This window comes from Morone saxatilis, unplaced genomic scaffold, assembly GCF_004916995.1.
Source record: "Morone saxatilis isolate NCDOM2014 unplaced genomic scaffold, NCSU_SB_2.0 Contig1, whole genome shotgun sequence".
NCBI classification, from domain to species: Eukaryota; Metazoa; Chordata; class Actinopteri; family Moronidae; genus Morone; species Morone saxatilis.
In genome coordinates, this window is record NW_023339651.1 from 13,239,923 (window position 1) to 13,257,715 (window position 17,793).

At 42.2% G+C, this 17,793-nt stretch overlaps 4 protein-coding genes across 12 annotated transcripts in view; 2 read left to right on the top strand and 2 right to left on the bottom strand.

The window, feature by feature from the left end:
- Window positions 1-7,236, bottom strand: part of luc7l (LUC7-like (S. cerevisiae)) — a 13,906-nt gene extending 6,670 nt beyond the window's left edge. For both annotated transcript variants that reach the window (XM_035671635.1, XM_035671642.1), the window contains exon 1: window positions 7,218-7,236. In XM_035671635.1, the coding sequence (XP_035527528.1) occupies window positions 7,218-7,224 (7 nt within the window). In that variant the 5' untranslated portion in view covers window positions 7,225-7,236. The remainder of the gene's footprint in view (window positions 1-7,217) is intronic.
- On the top strand, window positions 81-6,497 carry fam234a (family with sequence similarity 234 member A). Of its 3 annotated transcripts, none has more exons than XM_035671609.1 (12): window positions 81-408; window positions 1,090-1,388; window positions 1,473-1,583; window positions 1,699-1,881; window positions 2,420-2,544; window positions 2,735-2,867; window positions 3,371-3,497; window positions 3,608-3,751; window positions 4,675-4,756; window positions 4,855-5,007; window positions 5,091-5,193; window positions 5,323-5,531. In XM_035671609.1, the coding sequence occupies exons 2-12, from the start codon at window positions 1,121-1,123 to the stop codon at window positions 5,529-5,531; spliced, it is 1,638 nt and encodes a 545-aa protein (XP_035527502.1). In that variant the 5' UTR covers window positions 81-408; window positions 1,090-1,120. The 3 variants fall into 3 exon arrangements, with proteins under 3 accessions (XP_035527502.1, XP_035527517.1, XP_035527510.1); XM_035671624.1 differs by having other exon boundaries at window positions 82-426; window positions 5,323-6,497; XM_035671617.1 differs by lacking the exon at window positions 81-408 and adding an exon at window positions 491-641.
- Window positions 7,237-7,815: 579 nt separating the features above from the next.
- LOC118335408 (cytochrome c oxidase subunit 6B1) lies at window positions 7,816-10,005 on the top strand. 2 transcript variants are annotated; one of them, XM_035671679.1, is made up of 5 exons: window positions 7,977-8,083; window positions 8,399-8,491; window positions 8,871-8,984; window positions 9,324-9,424; window positions 9,739-10,005. In XM_035671679.1, exons 3-5 carry the CDS (start codon window positions 8,879-8,881, stop codon window positions 9,790-9,792), a joined length of 261 nt encoding a protein of 86 aa, XP_035527572.1. In that variant the 5' UTR covers window positions 7,977-8,083; window positions 8,399-8,491; window positions 8,871-8,878; the 3' UTR covers window positions 9,793-10,005. The 2 variants fall into 2 exon arrangements, with proteins under 2 accessions (XP_035527564.1, XP_035527572.1); XM_035671671.1 differs by lacking the exon at window positions 8,399-8,491 and having other exon boundaries at window positions 7,816-8,083.
- A 1,294-nt stretch (window positions 10,006-11,299) lies between these two features.
- Window positions 11,300-17,793, bottom strand: part of LOC118332377 (protein KIAA0556) — a 14,685-nt gene continuing 8,191 nt past the window's right edge. For 3 of the 5 annotated variants that reach the window (XM_035667634.1, XM_035667642.1, XM_035667626.1), the window contains 14 exons: window positions 16,256-17,023; window positions 15,952-16,160; window positions 15,708-15,786; window positions 15,441-15,618; window positions 15,131-15,296; window positions 14,688-14,854; window positions 14,530-14,594; window positions 13,675-13,785; window positions 12,998-13,137; window positions 12,796-12,897; window positions 12,547-12,707; window positions 12,348-12,374; window positions 11,977-12,062; window positions 11,300-11,860 (listed from right to left, as the gene is read on the bottom strand). In XM_035667634.1, coding sequence (XP_035523527.1) covers window positions 11,802-11,860; window positions 11,977-12,062; window positions 12,348-12,374; window positions 12,547-12,707; window positions 12,796-12,897; window positions 12,998-13,137; window positions 13,675-13,785; window positions 14,530-14,594; window positions 14,688-14,854; window positions 15,131-15,296; window positions 15,441-15,618; window positions 15,708-15,786; window positions 15,952-16,160; window positions 16,256-17,023 — 2,318 coding nt within the window. In that variant the 3' untranslated portion in view covers window positions 11,300-11,801. The remainder of the gene's footprint in view (window positions 11,861-11,976; window positions 12,063-12,347; window positions 12,375-12,546; window positions 12,708-12,795; window positions 12,898-12,997; window positions 13,138-13,674; window positions 13,786-14,529; window positions 14,595-14,687; window positions 14,855-15,130; window positions 15,297-15,440; window positions 15,619-15,707; window positions 15,787-15,951; window positions 16,161-16,255; window positions 17,024-17,793) is intronic. The other 2 variants (XM_035667659.1, XM_035667650.1) reach the window with 1 other exon arrangement.

The following is a 17,793-nucleotide window of genomic DNA, read 5'->3' on the forward strand; positions in this document are numbered from 1 at the left end:
GAACCAATCAGAGCGGCCCGAACCCAACACTGTGCTGCTGATGCACTCAGGTGCCCTGAACGTAGCCTCTCAGGCTCGGGCTACTAACATGCTGTGGCCCCCCTGCTGTCTCCCCTAACGACGAGTTATATTTAGGTTTTGTGTTAGGGAAGGTTAATGTTAAGGTTAGTGTCGTAGTTGGGGGTTTTAACATCGTTTTTTATAAATATTCAACACAGGCAAACAGAAGGCGCTCGCTACCCGAGAGACAAACTAAAGGCAATGAAACCTCAGTACAAAAGTGGGCTTGCCTGTGATATGTTTACGTAGTTAGCGTTGACAGGCAGCTCTGTTGGTGTGCGTCAGGCCTACTAGTTACCTGTAGTTAGTTAGCCGCGCCAGTGACCACCGACGACAGTGGACAGCAAAGTAAGAAACTCTAAACGAGTAAGTTTTAATTCTTCATTGAACTTAAATTGCGATAACGTGTGCCTGTGTTCCTGCTCTCTGTGGGGGGGCTGGGCTTTGTTCAACAAGTTAGCAACTTTACCAGCTGTTAACCGTGGACCTACCAAACTCAAGCACGCTAGCAATGATAGCTATCCGATATTGAACCACTTGGAGAAATCCTTCCTCTTGGACTACTTAGCTAACATCGTACGGTAAATTATCAGACTTTTTAATATCTTTGACAGTAGATCTGCTTGCTAGTTTACATAACCTGCTTACTTGTAACAGTAAGTTAATACGCTTGCGGCCAGGGAACAAATAACAGGATGTGCTAGCCTGGGTGATGGTTGTTCATTATTATGGTTTTTGTGCTGAGAAATCACTGGAGTCAGTGCTGGCACGCCCGAATAGGCTCAGATCCACAAAGGTTGATGCAGCAGAAATAGCTGGACTGATGGACACTGCTGCCTTCAGTATTTTTTCATGTGCTATATCTGTGAGTGCCACAGTTTGTAGTTTACACTGGGACAGACACAGAACAAACTGTAGGGGAGTATTCTCTGGGTAGTAAATAAACAGAGTTGGGTCATTTAAGCTTGTATTTACAAGCAGCGTTACATTGAAAAGGTTTTACTGTAAACTCTTTTTCCTGTCGAATAGATCTGTGGGCCGGTAATGCATTGAGGCGACAATGGAGACCACAGACAGTGCCACTGAGGGCGACCCTCTGAAGAGGGGAGAGGACGGGGCCGAGACAGGAACTGCACCATCAGCTACAGAGCTGAGGAAGAAGAGTTGTAAGGCATTGGGTTTTGCCAAGCTGACCCACTGGCGAACTGCAGTGTTCTTCCTCTCCTTGTTCCTGTGCCTCACCATAGTGTTTGCCTTCTCCTTCATAATCCCCTGTCCTGTCAGACCACAGTATCTCGTTTCCTGGAACAGGACTTTCTCTGAAGCAGGTGTGTACATTTGGGTGCTTTTCACTGTTTGCTATTGTTTAAAATGCAAATGTTTAACTATTATTGTCTACTTCTCCACCACAGCAACCTATGACTTCTTAGCTATTGAAGAAGCAAGCAAGGACAAGGTGATGGATGTCCTGTTTGTCCTCAAAAACACAGAAGGCAGTCAGAACAATACATGTGCTGGTGCAGGTATAAAGTGTTCTTCTTGATTTGATTTGAATTTAATCTTTTGAGGGAACAAGCTGTCTATGTGGTGGGCTCTAAATCATGTTTTTGTGCATTTTTCTCCCGCTGTTTTTTCCAGGTCTGCCCTCGCCATGTGTGTTTGTGTTAGCAGTGGATGGGACAGATGGAGAGACCCTGTGGGAGCGTCCGCTGGATCCTGAGTTCCACTGGGCCCAGTGTGGTCTGGACAAAGATACAAGCAGAACCTGGGACTGTCTGCTGTCCCATTCTAACCAACTCACAGCCGTTGACAAATACACTGGTTAGTGACTCACATTTTAATAATGTATATAAATCTATGCAGTCATAGCATCAAAACTAACTCGGAAGTTTCCTACACTGAAAACAAGTCATTCCTGTTTTCTTTTTTTAATATATTCATTATTCTTAAGACAGACAGACAAACAAATCTTTTCAGCCCCTATGTGTAGATTTGTTGGGTGATCATAGCACCTTACAGATAGTTCTGATGCTATGTGTTTTTGCGAAAATGAGTCTATATATTGCTTGCAGTCCATTTATTGTCCCCAGGTTGGATTTGTTTAACAACTAAAGCATTGTTAACATTAAAGAAATACGTTTTAGTAGGAAGGAAATTTTATTTTGCACAAAATTGAGGAAAATCTATTTACTGATGATCCCTGAGATGCAAAAGCCTTAAGTTAAGATTATTTTGTCACTATTCCCAAGTTCAAGAATGAACTTTTGGTTATAAAATCATATAAACTCAGTCAGACTAAGAGTTCCTGTGTGTGTGTGTGTGTGTGTGTGTGTGTGTGTGTGTGTGTGTGTGTGTACAGGTGACGTCAGGTGGCAGCAGCCTCATCCTCCTGGTCTGCACAGCACTGTGCCTGTTCTTAGTGTCCCAGATCTGGACGGGGACAAGGTCAGTGATGTGGCTCTGGTGGCATCTGACAACTTACAGGTAAACCTCAGTAATGTCATTTATTAGTGCTGCATTTATTTCCTTGCTTGGCTCATTTCTTACAGTGTAGGGATGGAGTCATGCTGTATTTTGTATTCTCAAATATGAGTCAGTCAGGCAGTGAAATAATCTGTTAACATGCTGCAGAATAGATTTTACCCAATTTCAATGTCTCTCGTCATATCTGCAGACTCAGCTGGTATTCCTCTCAGGGAAGACGGGTGTCCAGATTGGTTCTACGGTTGTTCTTAACACCACAGAGACAGCCAGTCATCTTCTCCATTGCACTACAGAGGGTTCTCACTACATACTGCTACAAAAAGGTTTGTTTCTGCAATCGGCTATGACAGTCACGATAGGCTACAGCCCATCTGTACTCAAACCAGTTAAGTATTTCCTAACGGAGGACTGCTGCACTGTATTCAAGTAATTAAGAAGTGTCAGACATTTGAAGTAGGTCAGCTGCTCTGTAGGACTGGAGGAGAAAATAACCCAAGGTTAAAACAGCCTTTATTAGTATGTATCTGGAAACCAATGGGATTTAACTTAAAACTGTCCTCGGGGTGTGTGCTATTTTTGTCAGGAGTAGTGCTATTGTAGAAAATGGTGGCACTTGAGCAGAGAGTAGAGAGGTTGTCATGGGGGAATATCACAGTGTTGTGCTGAAGCTTAATATTCAGTAAAAGTTGCATCATGCAATATATACATACAAGTACCATTTATTCTCATCGGAGTGTTTGACATTTTTATTTTATAAAATGACGAATAAATAAAAGAACAACTGTTGTACTGTAGCAGTAGTGAGTAATCTTGTGCTCATTCACAGACACTGGCTTGTATGGACTGGCACTGTGGAGGATTGCTGCCAAGGCAGGGATTGAGGTGGGCCTCAAGAAGGATAAACACTGGGAGAAGAACGCCAGCGCAACATCTGGCCTCATACCCATCTACGAGTAAGAAGCAGCCTACACTAACTTGTTGATTATCACCTCACCAGCACAGGTTTCACTTAACAGCGTATTGTCATTAAGACTTTTTGCTAACATTTATTCCTGTGTTGTAGATCTGACTCGGTGAGGCAAGTGCTCAGAGCGGGGGAAACCGATGATTCACCCAACCTGCTGCTTGTGACTGGGAAGGAGGTCGCATTAGTCAACGGAAAAAATCTGCAGCTACTGTGGAGATTCAATTCCAGCTCAGTCCTCAGGTTGTTGTTTTTATTTATTTTTTTCTCTTTTATATTGCATCAATTATTTAGAACTAAAAAGATTAGTTGATGGATCGATCAGCAGAAAAGCAATTAGCAACCATTATGATTATTGATTGATCCTTTTAAGGTCCCATGTGTAACATAAAGAGGATCTATTGGCAGAAATAAAATATAATATTCATTGTATGTTTACATTTAGTGTATAATCACCTGAAACTAAAGATTTTTTATTTTAATCAATCTTCAGTGGAGTTTGCCATGTTGAACCACCATGTTTCTACAGCTGCCCAGAGGGGACAAATCAAACACTGGCTCCAGAAATGGCCTTTTGTGTTCTGAGTTTCACTGCCGCTGTAGTTTCTTTTACACACTTGGTTGAGCAGTTTCCGTTGGTTGCAATCTTTAACTTCACCGCGAGATGCCACTTAACCTTACACACTGGTCCTTTTTAAGTTGTTTTTTAGGCAAAACCTGAGATCGTTGGTTGGACAACACAAGCAATCTGAATATGTCAGCTCGGGCATTTTACACTTTTTTCTTACATTTCATAGACAGAACGGTTGATGGTTGATTTAATTGAGAAAATAGTCAGCAGATGAATCAATAATGACATTGATAGCTATTCATTTCAACAACATCCATTTTTTTTCCTGACACATCGAATGTTTGCCAGTAATTATAAATGACATCCAACACTACTGGAGAAACAGCACACCACAATGTTTGGCAATATCGTTTCTGGCTGGGAATCAAATTGTTATGATGGGTTTGTATTGATCAGCAACCTTATAAACCCTTATAGATACATTATGGTCCTCTTTGTTTAGGGAGAGCATTATCAAATGAAACCATATAACCTGGTATTATAACCAGGCTGGTTGAGTCTAACAGTCTTCTCCTCTGTGTTGTCATTCATTCAGAGAGCCTTCCTTTGGTCACTTCAACAAAGACGATGTGCTTGAGGTTGTGGTTGAGGAGGATATTGGCAACTACACAAAGAGGGTAAGTTGGGTCTAAAACATACAAACACTGCTCTGATACCTATATTCTGTGTCTCTCATATGGAGATTTGAGTCGTTCATTAACTGTCTTGTATTTAGGTTATAATTCTTGATGGGAAGTCCGGTGGTGTGCTGTGGGAAGTCAACCTTTTGGCCAGTCCTAACTCACCGAGACCCGCCTCAATACACACCACCAACTCTTTCTCGATCTTTGTGTTTTGGGGCACGATGCCCTCAGAGATCAACTCAACTGTAAGTAAACTGCCTTTATTTAAAAACTGCATGTTAACAGATTTCGCACAAAATGCTAATTGGACTCAAATGTTTCCTTCCAGGTGCCATTGATTAGTGACCGACGTTCTTACATGCTCCATCCCCTCTATTCTAAATTTCTCCTTGAGTCAACCAGTTCCATGGACCACATCATAACATTTAAAGGTGAGTTTTGCTCTTGTGCTCTAATGAAGTTATCATTTAACTGCTACGACATGTGAACGAGTGGTTGGACAGCTGGGGAAACACAGTGGTCAGCTCTTTGTGTGACCTGCTGTTGTGTTTCTATCTTAGCCACACTGTTGGAGCGTGGACGCCACGCTGCCTACATCCTGCTGACAGGTCCTGACACGGAGGGAGCCGAAGGCACGGTGGTCCTCAGCAAGCGAAAGCTGAAGCAGGACGTCCCTGACAGCAATGTACTCCGTATTGGCAGCGGCGGAAGTTTAGATACCAATGAGGTCATCAAAGAGGCCTTCAACCGTCTCCGCTTCAGCGATTGATGAACGGACCAACTGTGACACGCGCAGTACATCTTCCATTTTGGCATGGTTAACTGTACGGTAGCTTAAATGAACTCTAAAAACCAAAGTGTGTACACTAGCTATGACTTTCCAACTGCTGACAACCAAAAAAATGTGTTGAGAGACTTTGCTTGGTTTGACAGGGTTTTTCCATTGATCTCCATTGGACAAACTGGGCATGATCTGTTTTCAGACTTGACTGCATACATAGTATCATGAGTTTGATCCTACCTAGTGTCCAAAGAGCTGCTGTTCCCTGACAATCACATGGCACGGATTGCTATTCTCCTGCTGATTAATCCAAAAAGAGGACCTGCCTCGCTGTATTGTGTCTAGCACTTTTATGTATCAATGCAATGCTCTTTTTTTTAATTATTTTGATCTATGCAACTTTGTGTTGCACTTGGCTTTAAAGGTAGCAGACACAGGTGGTAGTTCCTATGTAATTCAAATTATAGCAGCCTTAAAGGAATAGTTACAGTTATGGGGCTTCCTTTCTTTTGGTAAATTTTTTCAAAGTTAAAAGTAAAACAGACTTGAAATATGACAGAAACCAAGCAGCCTTAAGGTGGACTTTATGTGGTTACATTGTTTCGTATTCTGTTTGTGATATTGATAAGGCAGTCTCGTAGTCAATGGTACTGTTGTCTATAATCAAGACATGTGTCCCTTACTTAATCAATCCAAGATGCTGTTACTAGTGATGCTCTTTAATGCACATTGACTACACCTTTGAGTCTCAAAGGTTCTCTATAATATTGAGTTATTGCTGTGGGGTTTTTTCCTAAGTGATTCCTATTACTTAAATAAGTGAAAATGAGGTTCTTGTTTTTGCTGTACATTAATATATTGAACCTGTGGGATGTGGCTTTGTTGGAGCTCTTTTTTTTTTTCTTTCTGACTTGATATGTTGAATTTAAGCAATAATAAACCATTTTAAAATAACTGCTTTTGATTATTCTTAAGGATGGCTTCTTAGAGAGCGAATACAATGAAAGTCTAAGAAAATACCTGGGGTTAAATTCTTGTTGTAGCAAGTTGTAGTCCTCTTTGCAAAACCAAACAAACTGAAAGCAATACAATCATTTTATCTACATATATTCTATGATTAGCATACAGCTGATTTAGGTTATTTGGGGGCTTTTATTACTAATTCTTGATTTGATAGGACCAGTTGTAGAGAGACTTCATATATTTTTCTTCAATATAGTGTCGTAAACGTGGCAAAACAAAAAGTATGACTAAATAATCTAATACTGAATGCCTTAAAACCATTAAATTAATTTCCAATATAAAGTCATCATTAAACATAAGTTAACCTCTCAGCTACCCCATAGAACCAGGAAAGAAAATAGTTAGTCCTAGTCAATAATATAAAAGCAACCCTTTGCTGCCCTCTTGTGTTGCACTTGTGTTCTGTTGCAATGCAGTATACAACAGCCATGCGCGATAAGGCGCAGAGCCGCCTGTCTGGCTCATGCCTGTCCATGGATGTATTGAAGTCAGTCACGTATCACGGGGGGGGGGGGTTACAGTTTACTCCCTAAATAATTACAGCGCGTCGTATAGGCACCATGACGCACGACTGCTGACGGACTCCTGCCCTCCTAACTTACTTTGTGGGAATGGAAAGTCGCTCTGCTGGATCACGTAGTCCAAACGTACCTGACATTTCCTTCTTGGAAAGTCCGTGCACGGCAGGAAAAGGTGCTGCTGGAGGGGAGCTGTACGGAGCGCCCACACTGCACGCCTCAGGGTCATCACTGGGACGCATTTGACACCATCCCATCAGAAAAGTGGGATACATTTGGAGCCACACAGCACAATCTTCAGTTTGGGGGGGTTTAATGCCCCTTAAGTTAGATGAGACTGCCCCGTTATTCTGCATCCATAAGGACTGCGCTTTTCTACCCGCTGCCATTCATTTCATATGACTCATACAGTATCGCTGCTGCGCCCACACACACACACACACACACACTCACACATGCCAACCAGGCGGCTGTAATTCCTACACAGAGTTTGGGCGAACTGAGCATTTGCCAGCCGCTCGAGTTATTTCTTCATCTGAATAAGGATGAGGATGAGGAGCACCACAGCCTCTACCTAATAAAACTCCGATAAAAGCACACGTGATACCTCAAATACTGAGTGCAGAATAAACCCAATTAATGATTAACAAAAACACCGAATGGCACAAAACTTCCGCCTCGGGAAGTAAAAGTTCACAGCCGTGAATGAAACACATTAAACAGTATAAAAACCCCGCCACGCCGCTCCCGCCGCTCCCTACCCCGCACATCATTGACCGCAGACCTGTAGGCAGTGTGAGTCTGGAGATATAATGTGTGTCTGTCAGTTCAATGTGACCTGCGGCCGCCATATCGATATGATAGGTCTGCACGGCTGCAACATCCTCAGAGCGGAGCGCGCGCGCGTGGGGCGCACACTGCTTATCAGAGGAACGAGACACTTTCACCGACCGGTATAAAAGTCACTCTGAGCTCGAGCCAGCGACTGCCACACAAAAGGTAACGTTTACTTGCACGTCTTTAATTCTTTGTCTTTAAAAACTCTTCCTCCCGAGGCACATGTCTCGTGTGTGTTAAAGGTAATGTATACATTATGAGGGAACAGTCGTCCGAAAATATGCGAATCTGCTGCGTCTGAAAATGATATCACTCATCTGGGTTGTGTTTTTTTTTTTTTTTAAATTCCATTACCGGAAGATGTATGCTACCTAATTAAATAGCATTAATAGCAATTAATCACCTGGGTGAAAAGAAATATCGAGTGTAACTTGTTTGTATGGTGAAGAAACAGAAAGTGTTTTTTTTTTCTGTTAGGAGGAACTGCTTGTAAAGGCCTGCTGCACAGGCTGTTGATAGGCTGTCTGCCAATATCGTTTCACACCTATTCGGTTTTCTTCGCGTTTTGGGGTAAAATCATTAATTATTATCATTAATTATTATTATTATTATTAGGCGCTCGTTTGATCGCCGGCCGCGGATTTAATGATGTGTTGTACTGTAGGTTTGCTCTGTGAAAGGAGATTGGATGAAAGCTGTATAATTCCAGAAAGATCCTTAAAGTGCCGCATGCAGCACCCCTAAATGTGCACATAGTCCTCTGCTGAGCCTGCAGTCGGTGCTCATGTTCAGCCAAACAGCGTTCATATGAAGGCAGTCCACACACTGTGCACCTTATATGCACACTATACCTTCAGCTATAGATCATTACGTCGGTCTGGCTGTGTTTGACACACAGTGGGGCTGTATGGTTGAAACGAGCTTTCCACTGATGCTATTCTCTTGACAGAGGTGAAAATGGCTGAGGACATTCAGGCAAAACTTGAGAATTATCGCACAGCCCCCTTTGATGCCAGATTCCCCAACCAGAACCAGACCAGGAACTGCTGGTCCAACTATCTGGGTAAGACTTGCACATCAAGGTCAAGGTGGTCAGCTGTGGTTCCAGATATTTGTCACCTGTCTAAATGAAGATGAAATACATATTTAACAACAAGTTAAATGTATGAAGGCATGCTGCCATGTAGATATTAAAATATAATAAAATATCTTTCATTGATGATGTTCCAAATCTAACTCAGGTAAAAAATGCCAGTCTAAGAACCGAGAGTCCTCTGGGCTGGAGGTAATCCTGGATCCATGTCATGTAGCAATGAGCCACTGACATGTCCCTTAGCCTGGATGGATAGATGCCATGAGCTTTTAAAAATATTCATTGTTGTTATTGTGTCTCTATTAATAGACTATCATCGCTGCCAGAAAGCTCTGGACGCCAAAGGAGTGGACACTGCCCCATGTGACTGGTACAAAAGGGTCTACAAGTCACTCTGCCCCTTATCCTGGGTAAATCATTTCTCACAACTTTTTTTTTTTAATGAGAAACCAAAAAATGCTCAGGCCAGCTGAATGGTATACTGGCAGAATATACACGGTACTCTCCCCTATTTGGGCTGAGTTTGTTTAGCAGGGGTCAAACAACTTTATCGCATTCCTGTGAGTCTCTGCTCCGTCCTGAGAACCCAAACAACATGGAGAGTTTCAGGCCAAAATTAGACATATGAGACTGCTTTTAAATAATTCTCAGCCCAATAAAAAATCATTTTCAGTTTTCTTTATGTCTCAAAATAAGTTTCCCCCCTCAAATTTCATCCCTTTAGGTCCAGAAATGGGATGACCAGAGAGAAGACGGGACCTTTCCAGGAAAAATCTAAGACTGCCATCTCCGAAGCTGTTGGTCTGCAAAGATATAATCTTCTCAGCTAAATGTTTGTTTAAGTGGTGGGAGACCACGTGGCTCCATCACCACCTTTCCACAGCTGATGCTCTGTACTAGGAGCACTCTGTAACTGAATGGTCATTCCTTACAAATATCATGAAATGTACAGCAGATTCTGCATTAAAGTATCTCAGGATATATTTAAGTAGCTCTGTTGTGCCTTATGTTTTTCTCTTACTGGTGAGCTTTAAATCCCACTGGGGAGTATTAATCGATACTTTGTGTTCATTCAGAACAGTCTCAGGTGTGAGGACGTCTGAACATACAGGCCTGTAGCACAAAGTTGAGATCAGGCATTCACCCACATTTAAGAGGGTTTTGTCTGTTGAGCAGTTCTTTGTAGCTCCGTCATGCTTCCATGCTGACGGTCTAAAACAAACAACTGCAAAATGTAAACAAATATGTTTTTAGATTTTTATTCATTCAAATAAACCTACATCAAATATACATATTTAATCAAGATTAGAAAAATAATTAAATATTTCAAAACACTAGATGTCACACATACAATAATAGCCACCACCCTACAGAGCAGGACTGAGGTTCAGAGTAATGACTATTGTTGCTGTCAGACGCACAGAAATTAAATACATAAAACTGCATTTCATATACAATTACTCTCGCCATGAGCAAGGAGTGTTAAATAGTTTATATTGGGGCTTAATGAAGCAGTATAAACTCCTCCAAACAAAAGTATCTAACATTGTAAGGATGATGACGAGACTTTCTCATGCAACAAGTTAGTATAGTAAATATTGAATGAATGAAGAATACAACACCAACTACCAAGTATTATAATGAAGGTAGAATCAGATAAATCCCTTTTGTAAAGATCATTCTTCTCAATTTGAGGTAAGGTTATAGTATTTGCATATTAAAAGTTTCCTGTTACTGAATCTACTCAAAATCTAAACTGGCAAATGTAGATCTTTTTTTCGATTTCCAACCAAATTACTAAGACTGCTTTATTGGCTCAAGAAATGTTTGCCTCCAAAACAATCTACCTTTTATAGCAACTTCCATAAAGGTCACTTGGATTGCAAACAACTCACCTTTTTCTACCTGATGTTAATCAACTGACCTAATTTTGTGAAGCCAAATTATTGTTGAAGTGGTTAGTCTGAAGCTTCTACAAAAATCTGACCACTGCACTGTTTTACAACTACAAGTGTACCACTTTAGCCATCGATATAAATGTTCCAAAAAGGTGAAAACCTCTCTGGAATCACCTCCCCAAGTAAAACCATTAGGCTTTGAAATATATTAGCCAACAGATATAAATTATTAATAGATATAAATTAGTGTCTGCATAGCGTTACGATTGGTTGGTGCACTGGCGGGAGTCAGTTCTAATACCCATTAGGCAAAGAGCTGATCGTCTAGGCTCATCAGTGGATAAAAGTCATTAGTAAATGTAGCATCGGCCACATCCTGATGTGAGAGTGTATTCATGTGGCCTTGGAGCTTTTTTTTTTTTTTAAGTATTTACACGCCATAAGCAGCATTTAAATATGCAGCACGAAAGACACAAGTAGCAGCCACAGATATAGTGTTTAGTACTAGGCACAATAATAGGGCTGATAAAAAAATGCAGCCTCACAGGTTTATCCTGGCACTGTGGAAGGGACAACCGGGACAACCGGAACAACCATACAGTACAGGATAACGTGTATCTGGGTGGGCGTGTTTTCACAGCAAGGGAAAGGGGAGTAATCCAACCATAAAGTGGAATCCTGTATGCATGTGTGTGTGTTTGTGTGCAAAACCATTGTTATCTGAGCAAGGTCCTCTTCAGTGTGGACCATGGCTAGGTGTCAGCTTTGGGTCTTAATGTGAGGGAGGTTTTTCATGTCACCCACCTAAAAGTGGGCTCAAAAAGTCAGCCAAAGTTCGTCCCTTTCAGTTCTGCTCTCTTCGCATGAGCCCTGTCTGTCTGCTCGTCTGTCAGTACCTCCTTTTTCCGTGTTTCCCACCATCAGTCATGCAGGTTTTAGGCCGAAGAGCTGCATTGAGGCAGAACAAATGCGCTTTTAGTTAAGAATTAGCACATTAAAATGTGACTCAATAGTTATTTTACTAATTTATGATCAAAAGCAGTCCAGTTGTTTCCCTGACTGACCTGGATCTGCTGTCTGCTTCTTCTTGTTGTGATGGACTATCTGATTCTCATTGGTCATCTTCACATCCTGATCCTCTACGTAATTACTGCAACACAGCGAGAAAATAAAGACGCAGCAGAAACATTTAAGTGAAGACAAGACACAAAATGGAGGGCTGACTGATAACAAAGCTTGAAGGCCTTGAGACCAAAGGTGGAGCTAAAAGAGTAACGAAGGAGAGAGGAGGGACGGAGGCATCACAAGTCAAGCGTGTGGTAAGGAGGGTGTGGGATGGCTGGGGGACAATTGAGGGCACTGGAGGACTCTTCAATACAGCGATTGACCACAGGGAGGTGCTGACACGGGTGCCTTTAGGGACTCTGTTACTCACTGTTGGTGGTGTCTTCTGCCACGGGGGCTGAGGTGGAGAAGAGCAGATCTCTGTTCAAAAAACAACTCCCCGCTTTGGTGACTGGATCTAACCTTCTTTGTCAATCCATTAGTTTCTCTATTTCAGACTTTGAACTCTACATCAAATGGTGATGAACTAATACAAAGTAGTCAATCTACATCATAAACATGCAGGGTACCTGATGACAGTGTTCCTCTCACGGTGTGTGATGTAGGCATTGTCTGTGAACAGGATGGTGTGGTAGGGCACCACTGGATCGCAGGTGGGCAGAATGCCGCGTGCCACATGGCTTACACTGTCCAGGATGCCGTTATACACCAGGAGGTCGTCCACCAGCAGCTGTACACACACACACACACACACAAACAGACTGATGCTTGGGGTCCAAATATGAAAAAACAAGCGATTGTCTGACAGAGAGGCTTACCCCAAACTCCTTTACTCCCCTGTGTGTTGTCTTTGAGTAGTTCCACAGTTTGATCATGGACACAGTCACTGGCTGATCAAAGATGACGTACACACGGTTCACCTATGTGGAAACAATCAATACACTAAGTACTGGAAAACCAACTTCTGAATGTGGCAACTGAATGCACTGTGGCCACTTATTCTTTCTCTTAAATTCTCACCAGTCCAGGGAGCACCGGGGCTAACCACATATGTCTTCCATCGTGGGTACTGTTGACTCCATCTATTAATTTATCTGGAGTCCTCACATCACCGCTCACACTGTCCAGTACATTCACACTGTCTGGAAAAGCAGCTATGTCTGGTGGACATGATGTTGAGGAACAGACACTAACGTATATTATATAACAGCTATTCATTTGCAGTTACCTGTATGCATCCCCTCTCTGCATATCTTCCAAACAGGACTGATCCTGTAGCAGTTTTAACTTTTTAGTTGTTTAAACCTTACTGTGTCTCCTTCTTCTAAGTCTCCTCTTCCATCCCACATTAAAGTAAAGTCATTTTACTGTGACTTTAAACATTTTTGTCGGCACTGACACGACATAGAAAGAAATTATTCATAAAATATGTCTGAATTCGTTACATTGCAACTCCTCATTATAGCATCTCCTTCTGATGTGACCAGTCTGTGGCGCCAGAACACAATAATCCCTCATGGTGTCAGGGTCGGCTTTAATATTCATACCCCTAGATAAGAGAATATTCAGAGTTTGTAACTTTATGTTTGTGGATTTACACTTCAAATTATTAACACGATTAAAAGTGAAAAGATGATATATATAGGATTGTAAAGACAGAGGCATGAAGGTCGATGTTAACTTGTAAAAAAGGATACTGTTGTCACTGAGACTGATCTTCTCATGGTTCTGGTCATAAAATTCGAGGCCATTGAGGCCGATGTAATACGGGTCCCCCCAGGTTGTTAGCAGCTGCAGCTGAAAGATGACTGACGGGTAAAGGTCAAGGAATGTAACAACATGTACAGCAACTATCAGGCCTGGGCGGTGTCCAAAGTCGCTCCCTATATACTGAATAGTGCACTATATCTACCCTCTACTCTATAAATGAAAATTTACTGTGGTGAAAAACTACATAATGTCTAATTAACAGGGACTAGGGACACAGCCTTCATCTTTAAAAAACATCAGAACAGATCCTCCATTTGCTATGAATTCATCATGGCACACAGATCAGGCTGGCGACCCCAATCCACGTTTGGCATAATAGAAAAAATAATCATTTGAAAATAAGAGAAATCTTAAGAGAAGACATTTACTGCCCTTTATGTCACTTGCAATGCACCACAACAGTGTTAAAGCAAGAGCAGTATCAACTTGCAACTAACAAGTGTAAGTATCCGTTTAAGTATCTACAACATCTGTTACTGATTTGAACTGATTTCAACAGTTGCTCAGACAAATCATTTGAAGATGAAAATTGACCACAGTAGTTTCTTCTACACACTTCAGTGCCTGTTCTCATTCCCAAGCCATCAAATACAGATGCAAGCAGTGTTTGGTTACTTGCAATCTGCAACTTAGCCACTAGATGCCACTAAATCCTACACACTAGTCCTTAAAACAGTAATCAGCAGATTAATTGACAATGAAAAATTGCTCCAGCCCTAATCCAAATGTATTCATATTTTCATTTCATAAACACAACTGTTCACACAGTGTAAGAAGGATACACCCACAAGGCATGACGGGAGCTTCATAGTCCATGCTGGCCTGTTCTTGTTTCTTAGAGTTTCCTCTGAATATAAGACAACATTATAAATTAGGAAATGCAGTTTTCAAACCTTCTTATGAAATAACAGCATATGCTCATTAAATATCTGGCTCCTACTTGTGGTAGTCCTCTGCATTCTTGTTGTTGGTGGGCATCTGGAGGAAGTCTAAAAAGAGGATCTCCTGGGCAAAGTCAAAGTGACAATTGCCTGGTCCTTTCCTGATCAGGAATCCCTCCGATGGAGAGATGGCAACATCATCCATGAACACATGGATCACCTTCACCTGAAGCAAACACGTAGAGATTTGTGTGTTTTATGGATTGTTTATAGTCTCCTGAATTGAACCTTAAATGTGAACAAATATTTAGTTGTTTAACAGCTTATTTTGTACAGTATTGTTTGCTATGTTGGGTTTACCGGAATTTCCCCAATGTGGGACAAATAAAGGAATATCTTATCTTATCTTACTATTATAATTTAAAGGGAACTTCGGTCTCTTGTAACAACTGCACCTTCATAGCACATAACACTGTTTGAGCCCGACAGGAAAGTGTCTCACCCCTCTGTACGAGTCCTCAGGGGACTTGTTGTAGTTCCAGATACGGAGTCCGGCGATGGTCTGGGCCTTGCTGAACGTCACGTTCAAGGTGTGGGACTCTCCATAGGAGAAAGGGATCAGCCACATGTGCTGGTCATCATTGGTAATATTGATGCCATCTATGAGCCTAGGTAATGAAAACAGACACTGAAAACTGCACCAAACACAATAATGATATAAAGTCTGGATTTTGATTGAAATGTTAGATTTTTTCTGGTAGAAAAGGAGAAAGTAAGATTATTCCACTGTTACTGTGTAGTGTAAGATTTACTTATCAAGCGTGCGCAGGTCGTGTCTGTAATCAGGCAGGTCATTCAGGTCCCTGGGTGAGGCAGCCAACATACTGAGGTCTAAAGGTAAACTCTCGCCATCCTTCCCCACCACTTCTAATCCTGTCATGCCCATGTAGTGGGAGTCCCCCCAGGTCAACACCAGTTCTAGTCTAAGGCCTGAGGCGGAGGGACATTTATTGTAAGTATCCAGACAAACAAGAAAAGAGAACTAAACATGATGACAGGATGCAGATTTTTTTACTCACACTTTCCAGTGTACATCCCAGGATTATGCTCCATGTTCTCCTCAGACTGGCTCACAGTGGGGTTGAGGTGGAGTTTCAGCTATGACAATTAAAACCATAATTGTTTTACACTGACTTGATGGTGTGATGGCAGTTGGGAATAAGGTGCTTAAATTTAGCATTTATCTTCGACCTTTAACACCAAGGAAGCTGATTAAAAAAACACACCCACCCACAACCCACTGCTGCTAAGGTCTGTACTTACTTTGAGGTCTTCCTCTCGGAAACCGGCCTGTGTGAAGGGTCTTTCCTCTCCCTCTCCATCAGCGGTGCGTGGCCTTTGCAGCTCCTCCTCACACACCAGGCCCTCGGGGCCCTCACCTTCACCTAGGAAGGTTTCGTCGTAACGAGACATGGCCTCCAGGATCTCGTCATCAGTGGTGAACAGGATAGTGTCACCGAATTGGTCCAGTCCTGAGGTGACAGGAGAGTGAGGAAAAAGGAAAAGTTGATCAAAAGTAACACACAAAAGGAGCATAAAAACGTGTGAGGCTGTTCTGTTGAGTTACCTCCAGACAGGGTCCCAGAGGCCTTGGCAATCTCGCCCCTGAAAATGCACCTTCCATCCAGCAGCATCTCCACCTCCTTCACCCCTCGGAAGGAGTGAATGCGTGACTTGTTGTAGTTCCACACTCGGATCATGGCCACCTGATAGGGGCCTCCAAAGTCCAGGAAGATGGTGTGGCTACGACCAGGAGTGAACGGTGCCAGCCAAAGATGCATGTCATCCTGGGTACGATTGACGCCATCAATCAAGTTAGTGACCACACGTGGATCTTTGCCGTACGCAGGGAGAATGTTGATGTCTGGAGGGTCAGCACGGATGTGAGCAGGTTGTAAGGGCTCTCCACTGGAACTGAACACCTCAAGGCCATTGAGGCCCACGTAGTGGCGATCGCCCCAGGTGGACAGGATGTTGATGACTAGCCTTTGGCCCTGGGGCAGCACGGGGATCTCAAACTCGTCCTCCCGTTCCATGGATGGATCATCATCAGGGCCTTCACACAGTGCCCCCTGAGTGGTCAAGGAGGAAAGTGGGCTCCTGGGTGCTGTAGAGGGGTTGACTGGGACTGTGGGTGGACCACGGCCCTGGCGCTGGAGGAACTCATCAAAGATGTCACCTTCGAAGCCCATGTTGGAGATGCGTCCACGTTGGCATTGGTTGAACTTAGTGAGAGAGTCCCAGGACTCCATGAGGGTGTCATCCTGTTGGCTGTGCAGCTGAGCACGAGAGCTGCACTGCCTCCTGCTGGTGTTCACCAGTGACATCGGCTCCTCTGCAGAATGCACAAAGATTAGCTGTTATTTACTAACAAGCCACAAAAATAAGATAATCCTTTTATCACTGTAAATTGCCTTCACTTTTATTATTTTAATATACTTTTTTTTTTTGCAGCCATACATGTCTCATCTGTGTCTAGTTATAAAAAAACATTATATCAGGAATTCTTCAACCAACCAAAAAACTGTATATTTATTTCCCTTTGTTTTAAATTAAATGTGTTCACAGGCAAGGTGAAGATATAAAAGACAAATGTACAGTATCCCTGGGATGTACAAGTAAAAAATCTAGTATGTTATTTATTTGTAATCTTGAATCTTGAAAATTGAGGGATTATAATGGAAGAGGCGGTCCTCTTTGTAACACGACAATCTTATTTCGTTCTACAATCTTCAGAAAGACGTGTAGATATGACAATTCCCTTCAAATTGGGGGAACAACTTTGATCTTCCAGTTACAAAATGACAAGTTAATCAGCAGCAGAAAGAATGACAATCGTTACACAGCACAAAGGCCAGGACAATAATCATGGCTGCTCAGTAAAGTATAGTGTAAGGACTCTAGTAAACTTTTTTTTTTATTTGAGTAGCAGCTATTTCATTTTCAACCAGTCCACTGTCACACAATGCTGCACCCTCACTCCATAAACGTATGCTCTATGTGATGATTGCCTCAAGACAAACAGATTATACTTCTAAAAAAGATTAAGGGAGCAGCACTTCATATAGAGAGCAGGTGATGAGGCATACAAAAACACAAGATCCA